The 16,752-nt window shown below is 49.5% G+C and overlaps 1 protein-coding gene across 1 annotated transcript in view; it reads left to right on the forward strand.

Annotated features, from left to right (window-relative positions):
• CDCP1 (CUB domain containing protein 1) overlaps nt 1-16,752 on the forward strand; it is a 60,701-nt gene that overhangs the window by 34,957 nt on the left and 8,992 nt on the right. The window contains exons 3-7 of the mRNA XM_055557829.1: nt 3,003-3,368; nt 4,615-4,983; nt 11,816-12,037; nt 13,020-13,400; nt 15,216-15,581. Of these exons, the coding sequence (XP_055413804.1) occupies nt 3,003-3,368; nt 4,615-4,983; nt 11,816-12,037; nt 13,020-13,400; nt 15,216-15,581 (1,704 nt within the window). The remainder of the gene's footprint in view (nt 1-3,002; nt 3,369-4,614; nt 4,984-11,815; nt 12,038-13,019; nt 13,401-15,215; nt 15,582-16,752) is intronic.

Here is a 16,752-nt window from a genome sequence, read left to right on the forward strand (position 1 = left end):
TCTTTGCAAAAAATGAGAGGCTTGATGTGCTGACCTCAGAGGTCCTTGGCAGTTCTGAAATTCTCCCATAAGTCCTTTTTGAGTTGGCAGTAGTTTCGCATACTCCCCCGGAGCAGCAATAAAACACTTGCAGATTATTATTACAGTGGCCAGAGTGCTCTGCACCTTTCAGATTCCCTGTGCTCGAGACAGCAAAAGCCACACTGCCTGCTTTTCCTTAGTGCCTCCCTGAGACAACCTTTCTCCCCTTGTTTTCTTTTGTTTCTTTTACATTTCTTTTCAATGGGAGTATGATTGCTTTACCATGTTGTGTTAGTTTCTGCGTGCAGCACGGTGAATCAGCCATAGGTATACATGTATCCCCACCCTCTTGAGCCTCCCTCCCGGCCCTCTAGGTCATTACAGAGCACCGGGCTGAGCTCCCTGTGCTATGCAGCAGCTTCCCACTAGCTATGTATTTCGCACATGGTTGTGTGTATATGTCAGTGCTCCTCTTTCAGTTCATCCACCTTCTCCTTCCCCTGCTGTGTCCGCATGTCCTTTCTCTATGTCTGCATCTCTGTTGTTGTTCAGTCACTCAGTCGTGTCTGACTCTTTGTGACCCCATGGACTGCAGCACGTCAGGCCTTCCTGTTCCTCCCTCTCTATTCTGACAGTGTCTCTATTTGCTGTCCTGCAAATAGGTTCATCGGTACCATTTTTTAAGATTCCATATATATGCGTTAATATACGATATTTATTTTTCTCTTTCTGACTTACTCAGTAATACAGATTCTACTTAAATCCACCTCACTGAAAATTCCCCCTTTGTTTTAAAAAGGTTTAGGAAACAAAGTACATCAAAGGATTAGACATTAGCCTTAGGGTAAAAGATTCAACAGCAGTGGTAATAACATACCAGCATTAAAGCCAGGAGGCAAGAAGATGACCTGGCCTCTGGGTTCCAGCCATTAAGGGCTTGTACACTCAGGGCATACTCCATCTGTTGATGATTGCACTGATGGGAAAACCAGTTTTAAAGGGTAGAGCTTGGCGCAGTGCCTGAAAAATTATGAAATCATGACTTTCGGGATCAAGGAGGTAGGACATCCCAAAGCCCAAGCCCCACTGCAAAGGGCCCCTCATCTGGGGGGCTGAGAATGCAGCCACAAGCTGGACTCCACTGACTTAATCTGGAAAACAATGCTGGTTTCCCCTGCTCTTCAAAAGCAGAGTTCCTGTGACACTTTTTTCACAAGCTGGAATGGTGTAAATTGAAGCAGCAATTACCATAGGACATATTTTGCTAATGGAGGCACAAAGTAATTTGAAATAAAGCACCGATGCTCACAGATCAGTACAGAGCTGTGACGGCTTGTTGCTGAGAGGCTGAGTCTCATTCCAGGGGAGAGAGAGCAATGCCCACTCCCGAGGTACGCACTGCCTCTCTAATGGCTCCCTGCAAAATAAACACCAAACGCTATTTACGCTTTCCACCTTTTTTCATAAGAGCAAAAATTCTCTTTGGATTTATTTTGGTTCGTGGAAACACGTACTAATGTAAGTCTTTCATAAAAGTGAAGTGGTATAAAGCGAAGTTGCAAAAAGTGGGGGAGACGTGTAGTTAGGAGGTGACTTTGGTCTGGTCCACTGGAAGCAGAGCCTGACATGGGGATTCTTGTCTTTAAGTCAGTATCAAGAGAGTTCCCTTGGGAGAGGGACTCTCCTAGCGGTCCAGTGGTTAAGGCTTCGCTTTCCAGTGCAGGAGGTACAGGTTTGATTCCCTGGTTGGAGATCTAAGGTCCCACATGCCTCTCAGCAAAAAAAAAAAAAAAAAAACCATAACATAAAACAGAAGCAATATTGTAAAAAATTCAATAAAGACTTAAAAAAAAATAAAAGGTCCCAAAAAAAAAAACTCTTAAAAAAAAAGGAGCGTTCCCATCGGAAGAAACCTGTGAAGAAGTGAGGAAAAACAGGATAAGAGGAAAACAGAATAAAATGAGTAAAGTGAAGGATACTTGTGGTTTTAGCTGTAGGCTGAACGGGAGCTTGAGTGGCAGTTGCCAGGCTGGGTCATGTGAAAAGGGGCAGAGGGTCAGGCTGGTGGTGACTGGGGCTTCCCCTGTGGCCCCGTGATAAAGAACACTCCTGCTAATGCAGGAAATGCAAGTTTGATCCCTGGGTTGGGAAGATCCCCTGGAGGAGAGAATGGCAACCCACTCCAGTGTTCTTGTCCGGAGAATCCCATGCACAGGGGAGCCTGGTGAGCTGTGGTTCATAGGATCACAAGGAGTCAGACAGACTGAAGATCTCTGGGCTGCCACCCTCTGAGGGGATGCGAATCGGGGAGCAGGGAAGTCTCAGGCTTTTCTGCCCCAAAGCAGTTCCCTCCAGCCAAGGCACTTCCCCAGAGAGGGACACACTCCTGAACCATTGGCAGGCAACGTTCATGTAGCCAGGAGATGGGGGGCGGCGGGGGGAATGGTTTGGGGATGATTCAATAAATTACAATAAATTACATTTATTGTGCACCTTACTTCTATTGTTTTTTTAGCCTTTATTTTATTTTTTTTACCTTTTAAAAAAAATTGTCTATTTTTAATTGGAGGATAATTGCTTTACAGTGCCGTGTTGGTTTCTGCCAGTTGTTGTTCAGTTGCTCAGTTGTGTATGGCTGTTTGCAACCCCATGGACTGCAGCATGCCAGGCTTCCTTCCCTGTCCTTGACCATCTCCCCAGATTTGCTCAGACTCATGTCCATTGAGTCAGTGATGCTATCCAACCATCTCATCTTCTGCCGCCCCCTTCTTCTCCTGCCCTCAATCTTTCTCAGTGTCAGGGTCTTGTTTTTTCTGCTACACAACATGAATATTTCTACTGTTACCAAATCAGTGCCACCTAAGATCATCAGGCGTTAGATCCCAGAGGCTGGGGACCCCTGCACTCCAGGGGCTGAAGAGGTGGGGCAGTGAGGGGCCCAGTAGCGTTTGTGACCAGACCGTTTTGTGACTCTGTTTCAGACTGCGTGTCAGGCCAGTGTCCCTTTGGGGAGGTTCATCTTCAGCCTTCCACGTCGGTGTTGCCCACCCTCAACAGAACCTTCATCTGGGACATCAAAGCGAGCAAGAATGTCAGTCTCGAGCTGCAGTTCTCCCTGTCACGCCTGAGGCAGATTGGGCCGACGGAGAACTGCCCGGATGGAGTCACTCACCGCATCAGCGGCCGCGTCGACGCCAGCACGATGGTCAGGATCGGGACCTTCTGCGGCAACGGCACTGTGTCCCGGATCAAGATGCAAGAGGGCGTGAACCTGGCCTTGGACCTACCATGGTTCCACAGCAGAAACGTCTCTGGCTTCAGCATCGCAAACCGCTCGTCGATAAAACGTGAGCTTGCCCACCCCTGTCTCCCCCAGTAGTGGTTGAGGTTGAAACCTACAAAATCAGCCTCGCTGTCCATCAGAAACAGGCTGATGGGGAGGTTTTGTGATTCCATCTGACCCCTTAAAGCACATCCCACTCTTTTATGAGCACGCGGGCCGCCTGGTGTGAGCCCACCCTTCGCTGTTACACAGACCTGGTGGCGACTCTTTCCTTTGTCCTTGGTATGTGACACTTGAGTTCAAGAAACAGAACGGGACTGGCTGCACAAATCTATCACTCTGTGACTCTGTTTCTCATGTCCTTCTCTTCTGTCTCTGTCTTCTGTCTCTTTCATATTTTCTAGAATCATATCGGTGGCTGTGTGCCAAAGCTGGCTCACAGCAGCTCTGAGGGCCAGTTGCTAAGTGTTCTGGAATTTTGTGAGCTGGTAGTAAACAGAGCAATTACTAAAACTATATAAACTTATAACTAGATAAATTAGTTGAGGAGCAAAGGTAATAAGAACTTGAAGCTCATCCCTTCTTAGTTACTGCAGTTTACTCTTCTCTATGGTCTGAGGGTGGGTATGCCGATGGATCTGTATGGTAAAAATCCTATGTTATGGGAGAGGCTGTCCATCACCTCCCCACCTCCATGTTCATCCATCTCCTGTCAGCAGTTTGAAAACAGCAATAGTGGGAGTCTTTACACCAAGGAGGTGGGCAGACATTACAAATTAGGGCTTTATTTTTTTCCCCTGCTGGGCTGGTTATTAAACATTTACTCACACATGCTGATGTATCCTCATTCTCACTGTTGTTCAGTCGCTTAGTTGTGTCTGACTCTTTGCGACCCCATGGACTGTAGCACACCAGGCTTCCCTATCCATCACTATCTCCCAGAGTTTGCTCAAACTCATGTCCATCGAGTCGGTGATGCCATCCAACCATTTCATCCTCTGTCATCCCCTTCTCCTCTTGCCCTCAATCTTTCCCAGCATCAGGGTCTTTTTTCAGTGAAAGGTGACCAAAGTATTGGAGCTTCAGCTTCAGCATTAGTCCTCACAGTGAATCTTCAGGGTTGATTTCCTTTAAGATTGACTGGTTTGATCTCCTCTACCTTGAGTATAAACATGTCATATCCAGAACCAATGCTCAGGATCTGAGACCTTGCCCTTCACCTCTTCTCTAACCCCAGTCCCTCCAGCCATGAATGACCAAGGCAGAGTGTAATCACCTCCTATTCTCTCGTTTGGGTTCCACCCCCACAGGCCTGTGCATCATCGAGTCTGTGTTCGAGGGTGAGGGCTCAGCCACTCTGATGTCCGCCAACTACCCGGCCGGCTTCCCCGAGGACGAGCTCATGACGTGGCAGTTCGTCATCCCCGCACCCCTGCGGGCCAGCGTCTCCTTCCTCCAGTTCAACGTCTCCAACTGCGTGAAGAAGGAGGAGAGGGTGGAGTACTACATTCCGGGCTCCACCACCAACCCCGAGGTGTTCAAGCTGGAGGACCAGCAGCCCGGGAACATGGCTGGGAACTTCAACCTCTCTCTGCAGGGCTGTGACCAAGATGCCCAGAATCCAGGCATCCTCCGGCTGCAGTTTCAAGTTTCCGTCCAACATCCACAGAATGATAGCAGTAAGTGAGCCCCACCTTCCTTCCCCTCTCCCTCCTTCGTTCCTTCCTGGAATCTCTTGCCTGGGGTGAGGTTCCTTTCTACTTCTCGTCTGTCAGTCAGTCACACGTGGACTCTGGACCCTGTAAGACTTTCAGGAAGTGCGTTGCTAGTGACACCAGGTCACTGGGTGAACGAGGAGCATGCCTCCATTTCAGCACAATAAGCTGAGACGATCCTGCGTTCAGGGTGCTGAGTTGTTTTTAATGAAGACATTGGAAGGTTACGCTCTAGAGCTCATGTCTTGACTGACCCTCCAGTGAATCAGGACGTCACCAGCACTGTGAGCAGTGCTAATAACACTTTTGTTGGCTGAATGCCCCATGCCATGGGCACACTCTGCGTGCCAAGTCCTGCCCTAGGCATACCACTCACGTGGTCCCAACTAATCCTTACTATAGTCTTGTAAGGGAGACGGGGGTTGTCTTCATTTGTTTTTTGAAATCGTTTGTGTGTATTTTTGACTGCGTGGGTCTTCGTTGCTGCAAGCGGGCTGTCCCTCAGTTCCAGTGGCGGGGGGAGCTACCCTCCGTTGTGGTGCCCGGGCTTCTCTCTGTGAGGCTTCTCTTGTTGCGGAGCGTGGGCTCCAGGCGCATGGGCTTCAGTAGTTGCACACGAGTAGTGACGCACAAGCTCTTCCCAGAAGAGGGATCGAACCTGTGTCCCTTGCATTGGCAGACGGATTCTTACCTGCTTTACCTGCAGGGAAGTCCCAAGAGTTATCTTCATTTATTGATGACAAACCAGAAGGTTCGGGCAGGTTATGACACTAGCCCATCATCACACAGCTTGCCAGGAGCAGAGCAAGCTCGGAACCTGTGGCCTGTGCTTCTGGACCACACAGAATCCCAGGTTCTGTGACAGTGAGGTTGTGTATCATTCCACACACGTTTGCTGAGATGCCGTGAACCTTGAGAAGGGTTGTCAGGGCCGAAACTACAGCGTGGTGACGTGCCCAGGGCACAGCATTGGAGGAGTCCCCAGCTCTGATGCGGAGAAGGCAGTGGCACCCCACTCCAGTACTTTTGCCTAGAAAATCCCATGGACGGAGGAGCCTGGTAGGCTGCAGTCCATGGGGTCGCTAGAGTCGGACCCGACTGAGCGAGTTCACTTTCACTTTTCACTTTCATTCATTGGAGAAGGAAATGGCAACCCACTCCAGTGTTCTTGCCTGGAGAATCCCGGGTACGGGGGAGCCTGGTGGGCTGCCGTCTCTGGGGTCGCACAGAGTCGGACACAACTGAAGCGACTTAGCAGCAGCAGCAGCAGCTCTGACGAGTGCACTCTCACAGAGCCCCTACCTTTGGATCAGTACAAGGTCGGCCCCTGACAGCAAGCACCTCCTTAATACTTGCTCCCTGGGTTCCCTTGCCTCAAAGGAGGGGAGTCGCATGGATATTGAGAAAAAGGTACAGGATGAGTTCAGAGGGGCTCTTCCCGGGGGTTGTCTATGAGCTGGAGTCTGTGAGTTGTGATGGGTGGCCTTGAACCAGGACCTCTGTGACATGTGCTAAGGATGGATCCTGCCCACAGGCTGCTCCTCATCCTTATCTTTATCAGTATTTGCTTCGGAAAGTAGGCAGAAACAGGCAGAGAATCAGGCAGAGAAAATAAGTGGGAGTGTGGACTGGCCTGGTAAATATCTGCCAAGGGATCACACGGGATCCACTCCCAGATTTGCCCATCTGAGGCTGTCTTGGGAGTGCCCGCTCAGGGCCCACTTGGAGCCCGGCTCCTGGAGAAGCCTTAGTTCCATCATATCTTGGCCCAAGATTCCTTCTAATTCACAAGAACCGTGTACAAGGCATAACGTTATATATACATGTGTGTGTCCATTGATGAGTCCACTGTCATCAGCGTTAGCAGAATGTTGAAAACAGCCATCGGAGGAATCAGAAATGGACTGGGTTTGAGTTGTAGAAGACGGAGGGATTTGTTTACCATCTCGGTCATAGTCAAGTGCTGCTGATGGATTCTGCTTCCTGTAACATCAGCTGGGTTGAAAGCTACATCTGATCAAATGGTTAAGCATGCTATTATCAGCATCAAGAAGGATACAGCTTTAGTTTCGAGGCACATAGTGGTTAACTGCAATTTAGATGTGTTTAGCAGCGTCAAGGCTTTACATCAAGCAGGATTTGCCTTTTTCTAGACCACTGAGTGAACCTGCCCGGCAGAAGTGTCTTTTTTATTTGATTCAATTACTTTTGGTTGTGCTGGGTCCTCATTGCTTTGGGCGGGCTTTTCTCTAGTTGTGGTGAGCGGGGGCTACTCCTCGTTGCGGTGAGTGGGCTTCTCACTGCGGTGGCGTCTGTTTTGGAGCACGGGCTCTAGGGCACGTGGGCTTCAGGAGTTGTGGCTCCTGGGCCCTAGAGCATAAGCTTAGTAGTTGTGGCTCATGGATTTAGCTGCCCTGCGGTATATGGGATCCTCCCAGACCCGGAATCACACCCGTGTCACCTCCGTTGGCAGATGAACTCTTACCCACTGTGCTATCAGGGGTGTCCAGCAGAAGTATCTTTAAAGATAAAATTAGTCGAGGCTGGGTGCCCTGAGAGCTCTGAGTCTCTGGACATCTCCATCTTTGAAACACAGCATGGACCCTAAATTTCAGGACATTGTGCAAGGCAGCCAGCCCTGTGCACTCACACGTTTGTCAGGTTCTATAAATACGTGTGGACAGCTTGTCTTGCAGGCAGCATAGCCCAGCAGTCAAGGGCACTCCCTCTGGAGTTGGCCTCCGAGAAGTTAAAATCCTGGCTCCCCTACTCACTGTGTGAGCCCAGGCAAGTCACTTCACTCCTGTGTGACTCAGTTCATCTTCCGGTGGCGCTAACAGGCCTGCCCTCGTGGGGGTGCTATGCAAATGCGATGAGGTGGCACTGCCTGGCAGGTCGTGAGCACTGTCTGAATGTTATCCTGCCAGGTGCCGGGTCAGGGAAGGGAGGCAGCGTCGAACAAGACACAGCACTTGTCCTTAGAGGTTAGCTGGCAATCCAGAAGGCAGACGAGATTTGTAGGATGCTGGTGGTCTCTTCCCAGAGGAGTTTCTTCTATTTTCTTTTCATGTCTTGTTGGTTTTATTTTAATAATTGCAGTCTTTGTGCCCTGTTGGTGTGACATGTGGTCACCGTGTGGGTGGCTGTTTCTCCACAGGCTCCTCTGGGACTGTGGTGGATCACTGTAGGGGCCCAGGACCCGGGTACGGTGTGCATCACTGGGACGGGCGGAGGTCTTCAGGGCCGGGTCTCCTGATTCTGCTCCAGTCAATTCTGTCTGTCATTTTCATGCCCTCTCAGCGTCAGCTGGTGGTAACAAATGCCGTTGGTCTTGTTTCTCACTTTCTTGCACAGATGATAAAAGATTCAGAGGAAATTTTGGCTGGCATCTCTACCCACTTGGCTGTCTTCCCCACCTTGGCACTGTCTCTGCACTTGTATTGGCAGAGGGGTTGTCATCTCCATCCTTTCCTGAGTGCTGGTGGTCAGCTATTCCCGGCTTGTGGTTGGCTGTTCGGTGCTAGGAGCTGGTTGTTCCACACTTGTGGCTGTTCTGTACCCACGGTTGGCCAGCTCATATCTGTGTTAAACTCTTATGGATTGCCAGTAACTTCAGCCATGCTGGAGCCTCCCACTGTGTCCGTGCTGGGGTTCCTGATCTCCCTACATATACCTTCTCCTAGGCAATGAAGAGGGCCTCCCAGGTGGCACAGTGGTAAAGAATCTGCCTCCCAATGCAGGAGACCCAAGGGACACCAGTTTGATCCCTGGGTCAGGAAGATCACTGGATCAAAAAGATCCCCTGCAGCAGGGCATGGCAACCCACTCCAGTATTCTTGCCTGGAGAATCCCATGGACAGAGGAGCCTGGTGGGCTACAGTCCATGGGATGGCAAAAGTTGGACACAACCGAAGTGACTTAGCACACTCGCATGCTAACTTAGGAGCAGCCAGATGGAAGAGATGCATGGGCGTGTGGGAAGGAGGGCAGAGCTTCCAGGCCGTCTCCCCAAATCTCCACGTGTTCACCCACCTGGAAGCCCCCCAGAAGCAGTTTCAGGGGCATGTAACGGGATTCAGAGCAGGGAGCGTGCCTCAGGCTTGGGGGGCGGGGTACTAAGAGGAGACTTGTGACAGAGCCTGGCCCTTCTCAAGCTGCCCAAGGCCCCAGACAGGACCTGCCCCTCGTGGCCACAGGAGAGAAACACATACGTGCTGTTTATGCTCTTTGCTTTTTTTTTAATTTACTTTTTTTGGCTGCGCCTGGCGGCACGTGGAATCTTAGTTTCCCGACCAGGGATTGAACCTGCACCTCTGCAGTGAAAGCAGCGGGTCTTAACCATCAGACCACCAGGGAAGTCCCTCTGCTCTTTCTTAATTTTGGAGATGAGAAAAAAGCTAGAGGTTTTGGGTGAGAGGGACTTCAAGAGCCTTGACCTTGCTTTGTCCCAGCAGAAGGAAGCAAATGCCCAGACCACCACACCAGGAGCCCCCATGAGAGTGGTTTGCACTCATCACACACCATGTCCCGATCATCCATCTGATCATCCATCTGTCCATGTCTGGGTCCTGCTAAACACGCCATCAGGCATCTTGTCTTATTCCTCTATCTTCCCACTCTCAGCAGTATCCAGCACATTCCAGGCCCTCCGTAAACCCTGTTTCACTACTCTCAGGAGGCCCCCTCTTATCCAAAGTGGTTCAGACTCAGATGCATGCTCCAAAGGCACCACGCCTCGGAAGGGGCAAGGGTGGCACACAGTGGCGGCACCAAGAGTGCGGCTGCGGAGAAATCGGACAAGGGCAAGAGAAGTCAGACATCGCAGACAAAGCTGAAATCTCCTTGACAATCTGTATTGTCCCTACTTCCAGGCCCCCCTCCCAGGGTAACCACAATTATGTGTGTGCTTAGTCGCTCAGTCGTGTCCAACTCTTTGTGACCCCATGGACTGTAGCCCGCCAGGCTCCTCTGTCCGTGGAATTCTCCAGGCAGGAATACTGGCATGGGTTGCCATGTCGTCCTCCAGGGCATCCTCCCAACCCAGGGATGGGACCCAGGTCTTCTGCATTGCAGGTGGATTCTTTACCATCTGAGTCATCGGGGAGGCCCATAACCACAATTATGAATTTGTTATATTTCTCGCCAAATTTTTGTCTCTTCATTTAAATATTAAATGCAAATGTATGTAAGTATGTGCATGTAGAAACAGCTATTTCATTTTACATAGAGATTTTACAATCAAATAATGTCACAGTCTAAATATGGTTCTACAGCTTGCTATTTTGCCTCATATGACATCTTCTTAACTGCTGTGTAATATTCCATTCGTGCGTTTTATGGTCTGTTTATTCCAGTATTATTCCGCTAACTATCACTGGTGTACAAATGTGGGCATATATCCCCATGGCACACTGCTGGATTTATAGGGGTGAAGTTTTTATTTTTATACTATGCTTTTTTTTTGACTGCACCGTGTGGTCTTAGTTGCGGTATGTGGGATCTCTGCTGACACGTGCAGAATCTTTAGTTACAGCATGTGGGATCTCGTTGCCTGACCAGGGATTGAACCCGGGCCCCCTGCATTAGGAGCCTGGAGTCTTAACCACTGGGCCACCAGGGAAGCCCCACTATATTTGATTTTAATTTGCTTTTCTCTAATTACAAGCAGTATTACAAGTGATACTAAGAACCCTTCACATTTTGGATGTTTGGACATTTATATTTCCTGTACTGTGAACTCCTTCGGAGAAGGCAATGGCACCCCACTCCAGTCCTCTTGCCTGGAAAATCCCATGGATGGAGGAGCCTGGTAGGCTGCAGTCCATGGGGTTTTAAGAGTCGGGCACGACTGAGCGACTTCCCTTTCACTTTTCACTTTCATGCATTGGAGAAGGAAATGGCAACCCACTCCAGTGTTCTTGCCTGGAGAATCCCAGGGACGGGGGAGCCTGGTGGGCTGCCGTCTGTGGGGTCACACAGAGTCAGACACGACTGAAGCGACTTAGCAGCAGCAGCAGCAGCAGTGAACTCCTTAGTCATTCTGTTACAAATATTTTCTCCCAGTGTGTGCCTTGCCCTTCAGACATTGTTTATGGTACCTAAACCAGATAGACATTTTAATCTTTTTTTGCTTTTATAATTTGTGTTTCTTCCACATCTAAGAAGATAATCTCTTTGGTTTTATTTTGGTGACTGCCCTGAGGTACCAGTGTAGCGTTACTCTTTTACTCATGGGAGACACCATTCTCTTGGCCCAGCCTAGGAAGTAGTTCCTCTTTTTGCCACTTATTTGAAATGTAGCATTTATTAGAGACTATATCTGTGATTCCATCCTGTCTATGAACCCTCTCTCCCTGCACTAATACCAACGGTTGTTAATTACTATTCATAGTAGGAGAATATTTAGATAGGTGATACTACATCTCACTTGGTTGACTAAGATTTAATGAATATTTTAAAAGATTAGTCAGTATGAAAACTGTATAGTAAAGTAGATATATCTGTACAAAATAATAAAGTAAAAGCTGAGTATATAATTTTATATACACTGTAATATGCATGTGGATGAACAAGGACTAAAATGAATTTGAAGAAAGGATGTACTTCCATGAGAGGGGTAGAAATGCAGTCCATTCATTTTCTTTTTAAATTTTGTTTCAAGCTATCATAATGTTCTCTTACTAATAAACAAACTTCCCAGCATTCCCCAGCCATGAGAGGTTCTGTGCTCATTTTTGCCTCCACACGAGGTTGGTCCTAACCATTCTTCATGCCTGTTTTGTACTTGTGGTTCCAGATAAAACCTACGTGGTTGACTTGAGTAAAGAGCGAACCATGTCGCTGTCCATCGAGCCACGGCCCAACAAACTGAAACACGAGTTTGTCCCCAGCTGCTTCGTGTGCCTGAACTCTCGGACCTGCGGCACCAACCTCACCCTGACAGCTGGCTCCAAACACACTATCTCCTTCCTCTGTGATGATCTGACACGCCTGTGGATCAACGCCGAGAAAACCATAAGTACGATCCTGCCCTGTCTCAGTGGGGTCTGCTGGGTGGGTTGTAAATAATCTGATCACCAGCAGGGCAGGGTGAGCAAGGGCAACCGGCAAGCACAGAGTGAGGTAGAGACGCAGCTCCTTTTAGGACCAGCAGCCTCAGTGGGGACGTGCTTCCTTCAGAAGCAGGTAGCGTCCCCGTGTCCATGCTCACGTCTCCTCTGCCCAGCCTCCAGTCTCCCTCTTTTGAAGTCCTTGTAGCCTTCCCTAACCTCCCCCATCTGCATGCCCCCTGCTTCCACTCTCACTGCCTGCTTTTCTTCTCTTGCATAAGAGCAAGTCTTGAGGTCAAGGACTTTGGCTTCTTCCATTTTTTTTTAACCCCTTTAGTTACTGGCCATGCCAGATGAGTGCTCATCACGTAAGAAATGTTCCATCAGTGGAGAGCAGCAAAACCAAGAGGCACCTCCTCCTGGGCGACCATCATCTCTCACATGGATGCTCTTAGAGTCTCCACCGAGGCATTAGCTGGGTCAAGGAGAGGTGAAGCAGCTAGCCCGAGGCCACCCTGATAGGAAGCAGCAGAGCTGAGACACTAGCTGAGATCTCCCCAGCTCCACTCTCTGCTCTAATCACTAAGCAGAACGGCTTCCCCACAGGCAGGGACGCTAGGCAGTAGGGCTGGGTACAGGAAAAAAATCTACACTTGGCCCATGTGGCACTTGGCATCTAAGATATAGGTTGTCTTAGAGATGAGAACTGGCAGCGAACAAGAAGAGAAATTTTCAACCCTGACTCCTCCCCAGAAGGTGGTCTGCCAGTTTAGTAGAGAGTAAGAAAGCGAGAGCAGGGGGTGAGCTGGGAAAGGAGCACCAGGGAGGCAGGAATGAAGGAAGAGGAGAGGCCAAAGGGAAAAGCGAGAAAGCCTCGGGCTAACTTGAGAGCTGGAGAGGATGCGTTTCCGGCCTCCTCCCAGCTGAGTATCACCCGCCCCTCTTTCGCAGGCTGCTTGGACCACCGGTACTGCCACCGGATGCGCTACTCACTCCAGCTGCCACAGTCCGTCTTCCAGCTGCCCGTGCAGCTGCACGACTTCACCTGGAAGCTCCTCGTGCCCAAGGACAGGCTGAGCCTGGCGCTGGTGCCGGCCCAGAAGCTGCAGCAGCACACGCACGAGCGAGTCTGCAACACCAGCTTCAGCTACCTGGTGGCCAGCGCTGTGCCGGGCCAGAACCTTTACTTCGGTTCCTTCTGCTCTGGAGGGTCCATCGAGCAGATCCAGGTGAAGGAGAACATCTCGGTGACCCTCCGCACCTTTGCCCCCAACTACCAACAAGAGAGCGCTAAGCAGGACCTGACCGTGTCCTTTATACCCCACTTCAAAGGTAAGGGTGTCTTTCACTCTTTCCCCATCTCCATGCCCCCTTAGCCTTTCTCATTGGAGAACTCATTTTGCTTTTGTGGTTGACTTAATTGTCGATTTGAAGAAAAAGGGGTACTTGAGTGGGCTATTCCTCTCGCAAGATGAGGAATCCTAATCCTGACTTTACCATTAGGCTAGTGTAGACAATTCCAGGAGTTAGAAATAAGTCTCTGACATCACTCTCTGACAATAGGAGGTGATGGTTGGTAGGCAGCGGAACAAATAATCAGGTCTCGAGCCTTTTTTGGAAGCAGGCAGGGCATGAATGAGAACTAACCATAGTCTCAAGTCCTGGATTCTTGAGATGGTAACGTAAAAATCCTTATGCAGACATGCTTATGATTCTGCTTTGACAATTCAGAATGTGGTTCAGAGGACATAGAGGAAGGAATATGGGGAGAGAGATGAATCTTTGGAGCATTCTCTTGCATGGGGGAGCAGAACCCTCCTGGGGGACCGGTGCATGATCTTCTCAGGCAGTAAATGAGGTTTAAATCCGTCACAATGGATGAACTCTATATGGCTGATTTTGAAATTCACGGTCACTGTTACAAAGTTTTCAATTCTTTTTTAAATTGACCGAGAGTTTAATTCAAGGTTTACTCCATAGTTTTGTTCTCAGAGCCATGAGTGGGAGGGAGATGAATCTTTGGCCGGTGAGATCAAGGTCAGTCCAGGCTGTCTGGTGTCTTCTAGGTTACCAGAGAAACTCCTTCTGGGGAGTCTTTGAAAATAAGACACACCATCCTCAGGGTGGAGGGTTGGGGTTTTATCTTACCTGAAGGTAAGGAGTGGATTAGAGACCCTTTCAGCTTCGCCATTCTAGAATTCCTCCCAGAACCTGAAGTTTTCTAAATCTCCAAAACAGAAATCAGTGTATACCAGTCCCATCATGGTGCAGAGCATTAGATAAATGTTAGCTCCATTGAGGGCATATTTCTTTCTTTCTATTTTTAACTTTTCTGGCTGTGCCATGTGGCGTGTGGGATTTTAGTTCCCCAACCAGGAATCAAACTTTCGTCCCTTGCATTGGAAGGCGATTCTTGACCACCAGGGAAGTCCTGCGGGCATTTCTGAAATGAACCTGAGATAACCACCAGTTTGGCAAACTGGCCTGTTTTATGTTTGGTTGGTTTTTTCAAAAGGCCTGAGAACCTCCTTGAAGACTATTCTTTTGACCAATGTGGTAGCCACAGACCACAGGTGGCAGTTTACATTTAAATCAATAGTAAATGAAATTAAAAATTCAGTTCCTCAGTCACACCAAGTACTTTTCCAAGTCTGGCAACAGACACCTGTGGCTGTGACCACTCTCCTGGCCAGTGCTGATCCAGAGCTTCTCCGTCATGGCAGGATGCTCTGTGGTCTGCTGCAACATCATCTCCTCCACCTTCCTATTCTCTCCATCTTCTTTAAAAATAATTTATTTATTTTTGGTTGCACTGGGTCTTCGTTGCTGCCTGCGGGCTTTCTCTAGTTGTGGCGCGCAGGGGCTACTCTTTGGTGCGGTGCTCGGGCTTCTCATTGTGGTGGCTTCTCTTGTTGCAGAGCACAGGCTACGGAAGCTCGGGCTTCAGTCCTTGCAGCACGTGGGTTCAGTAGCGTGGAGCTTAGTCGCTCTGAGTCATGTGGAATCTTCCCGGACCAGGGATAGAACCCGTGTCCCTTGCTTTGGCAGGCAGATTCTTATCCACTGTAGCACCAAGGAAGCCCTGTGTTCTCTCCATTGTGATTGAGTGAAACAAAATCTGAGTGGATTCTCTTCCCTTTCCTGCAGAAGAAAGTGTCTTCACAGTGACCCCAGACATGAAAAACAAGGTCTACCTGCGAACCCCTAACTGGGACCGGGGCCTGCCATCCCTCGCCTCGGTGTCCTGGAACATCAGCGTGCCCCGCAACCAGGTGGCTTGCCTGACCTTCCTCAAAGAGCGAACAGGTGTGGTCTGCCAAACCGGGCGTGCATTCATGATCATCCAAGAGCAGCGGGCCCACGCCGAGGAGATCTTCAGCCTGGAGGAGGAGGTGCTGCCCAAGCCAAGCTTCCGCCATCACAGCTTCTGGGTCAACATCTCCAACTGCAGCCCCATGAGCGGGAAGCAGCTAGACCTGCTTTTCTGGGTCTCGCTTTCCCCAAGGACCACGGGTAAGGTCTTTTGCGGGTGGTGATGGACAGCAAATTGTTGGCTTAAGAGTCGGGAGCAAGCCTGGAAGGCAAGTCAGAAAGCATGGATTTCAGCCCTGGCTGTCCATGTATCAGTTAGCTATTGAATCAGTAATTCTGAGTAACAAACCACTCCAGAATGCAGTGGTTTAAAAATAGCCGTTTGTAATTTCTCACATGTTGGCTGGGCATTTCTGGTCTGAGCTGGGCTTATCGGATTCATTCACTCAAGCCCCTGTGGGCAGCTGCAGGTGGGCTAGAGAACTTTGTCAGTCTTGACCAAACACTCACATTCTTGGGCCCAGACAAGATCAGCAGGGACAACTGGGATTCCTTGGCTCTCCTCCACATGGATTCTTACCCTCTAACCCGGGTCCCTTCTCATGGCAAAGCCAGAGAGATCCAAGAGAGGCTGGGGAAGCATGCTAGGTCGCCTGATGCTTAACATTAGAAACTCATACCCTGTCCCTGTGACAGCATTGTGTGGTCAACCCAGATTCAAGGGGAGGACAGGTAGACTCCCCCTCTTGGTGGGAGGAGCTGCAGAATCACCCAGTAAAGGACATGGTTCGGGGAGGGGGGAGAATTGGGCATTTTTTGTAGTCAATCTACTACTGACCTCTTTCGGACATAGAGAAAGTCTTTTTCGCCCTCTGATCTTCCTCATCTTCCTTCTGTAGAGAATAGATGACTGTAACTACCCTATAAAATTTTCACTGGGCTTTCAGAGTTGGTGACTCAGATGTGAGAACCTGAAAAGTGGGACACAGATGCATGGCACCGGCACTTTTTATTTAGTCCAGTGAAGCATCAGAAGCCCTGAAGGCCCTTGGTCGTGAGCCACAGAGCCACGAAGAGGATTTTGCTTTTATGCCCAGGGTAGCAGCATCCACTGGAGGGTTTCAGGTAGTCTGTGCTGGGGCCATGTTTGCACTGGATTCCAAGACAGTCACAGAACATCCCAGTGTTGGAACCACGGAGATTTGTTCCCTGACCCCTTCTCTTTTTGATGGTCAAATAGACTGTGTGTCCATCCAGGTGAGACTGTGTGTCCATCCAGGTGGATAGATTGTGACCACCCAGGCCACACAGGTGGTCAGCAGCAGGAGAATTGACAGGGACTGGAAACCACATGTGAAAAGCTCGCCCACAC

The sequence above is a fragment of the Bubalus kerabau genome, chromosome 20 (genome assembly GCF_029407905.1).
Source record: "Bubalus kerabau isolate K-KA32 ecotype Philippines breed swamp buffalo chromosome 20, PCC_UOA_SB_1v2, whole genome shotgun sequence".
NCBI lineage: Eukaryota > Metazoa > Chordata > Mammalia > Artiodactyla > Bovidae > Bubalus > Bubalus kerabau.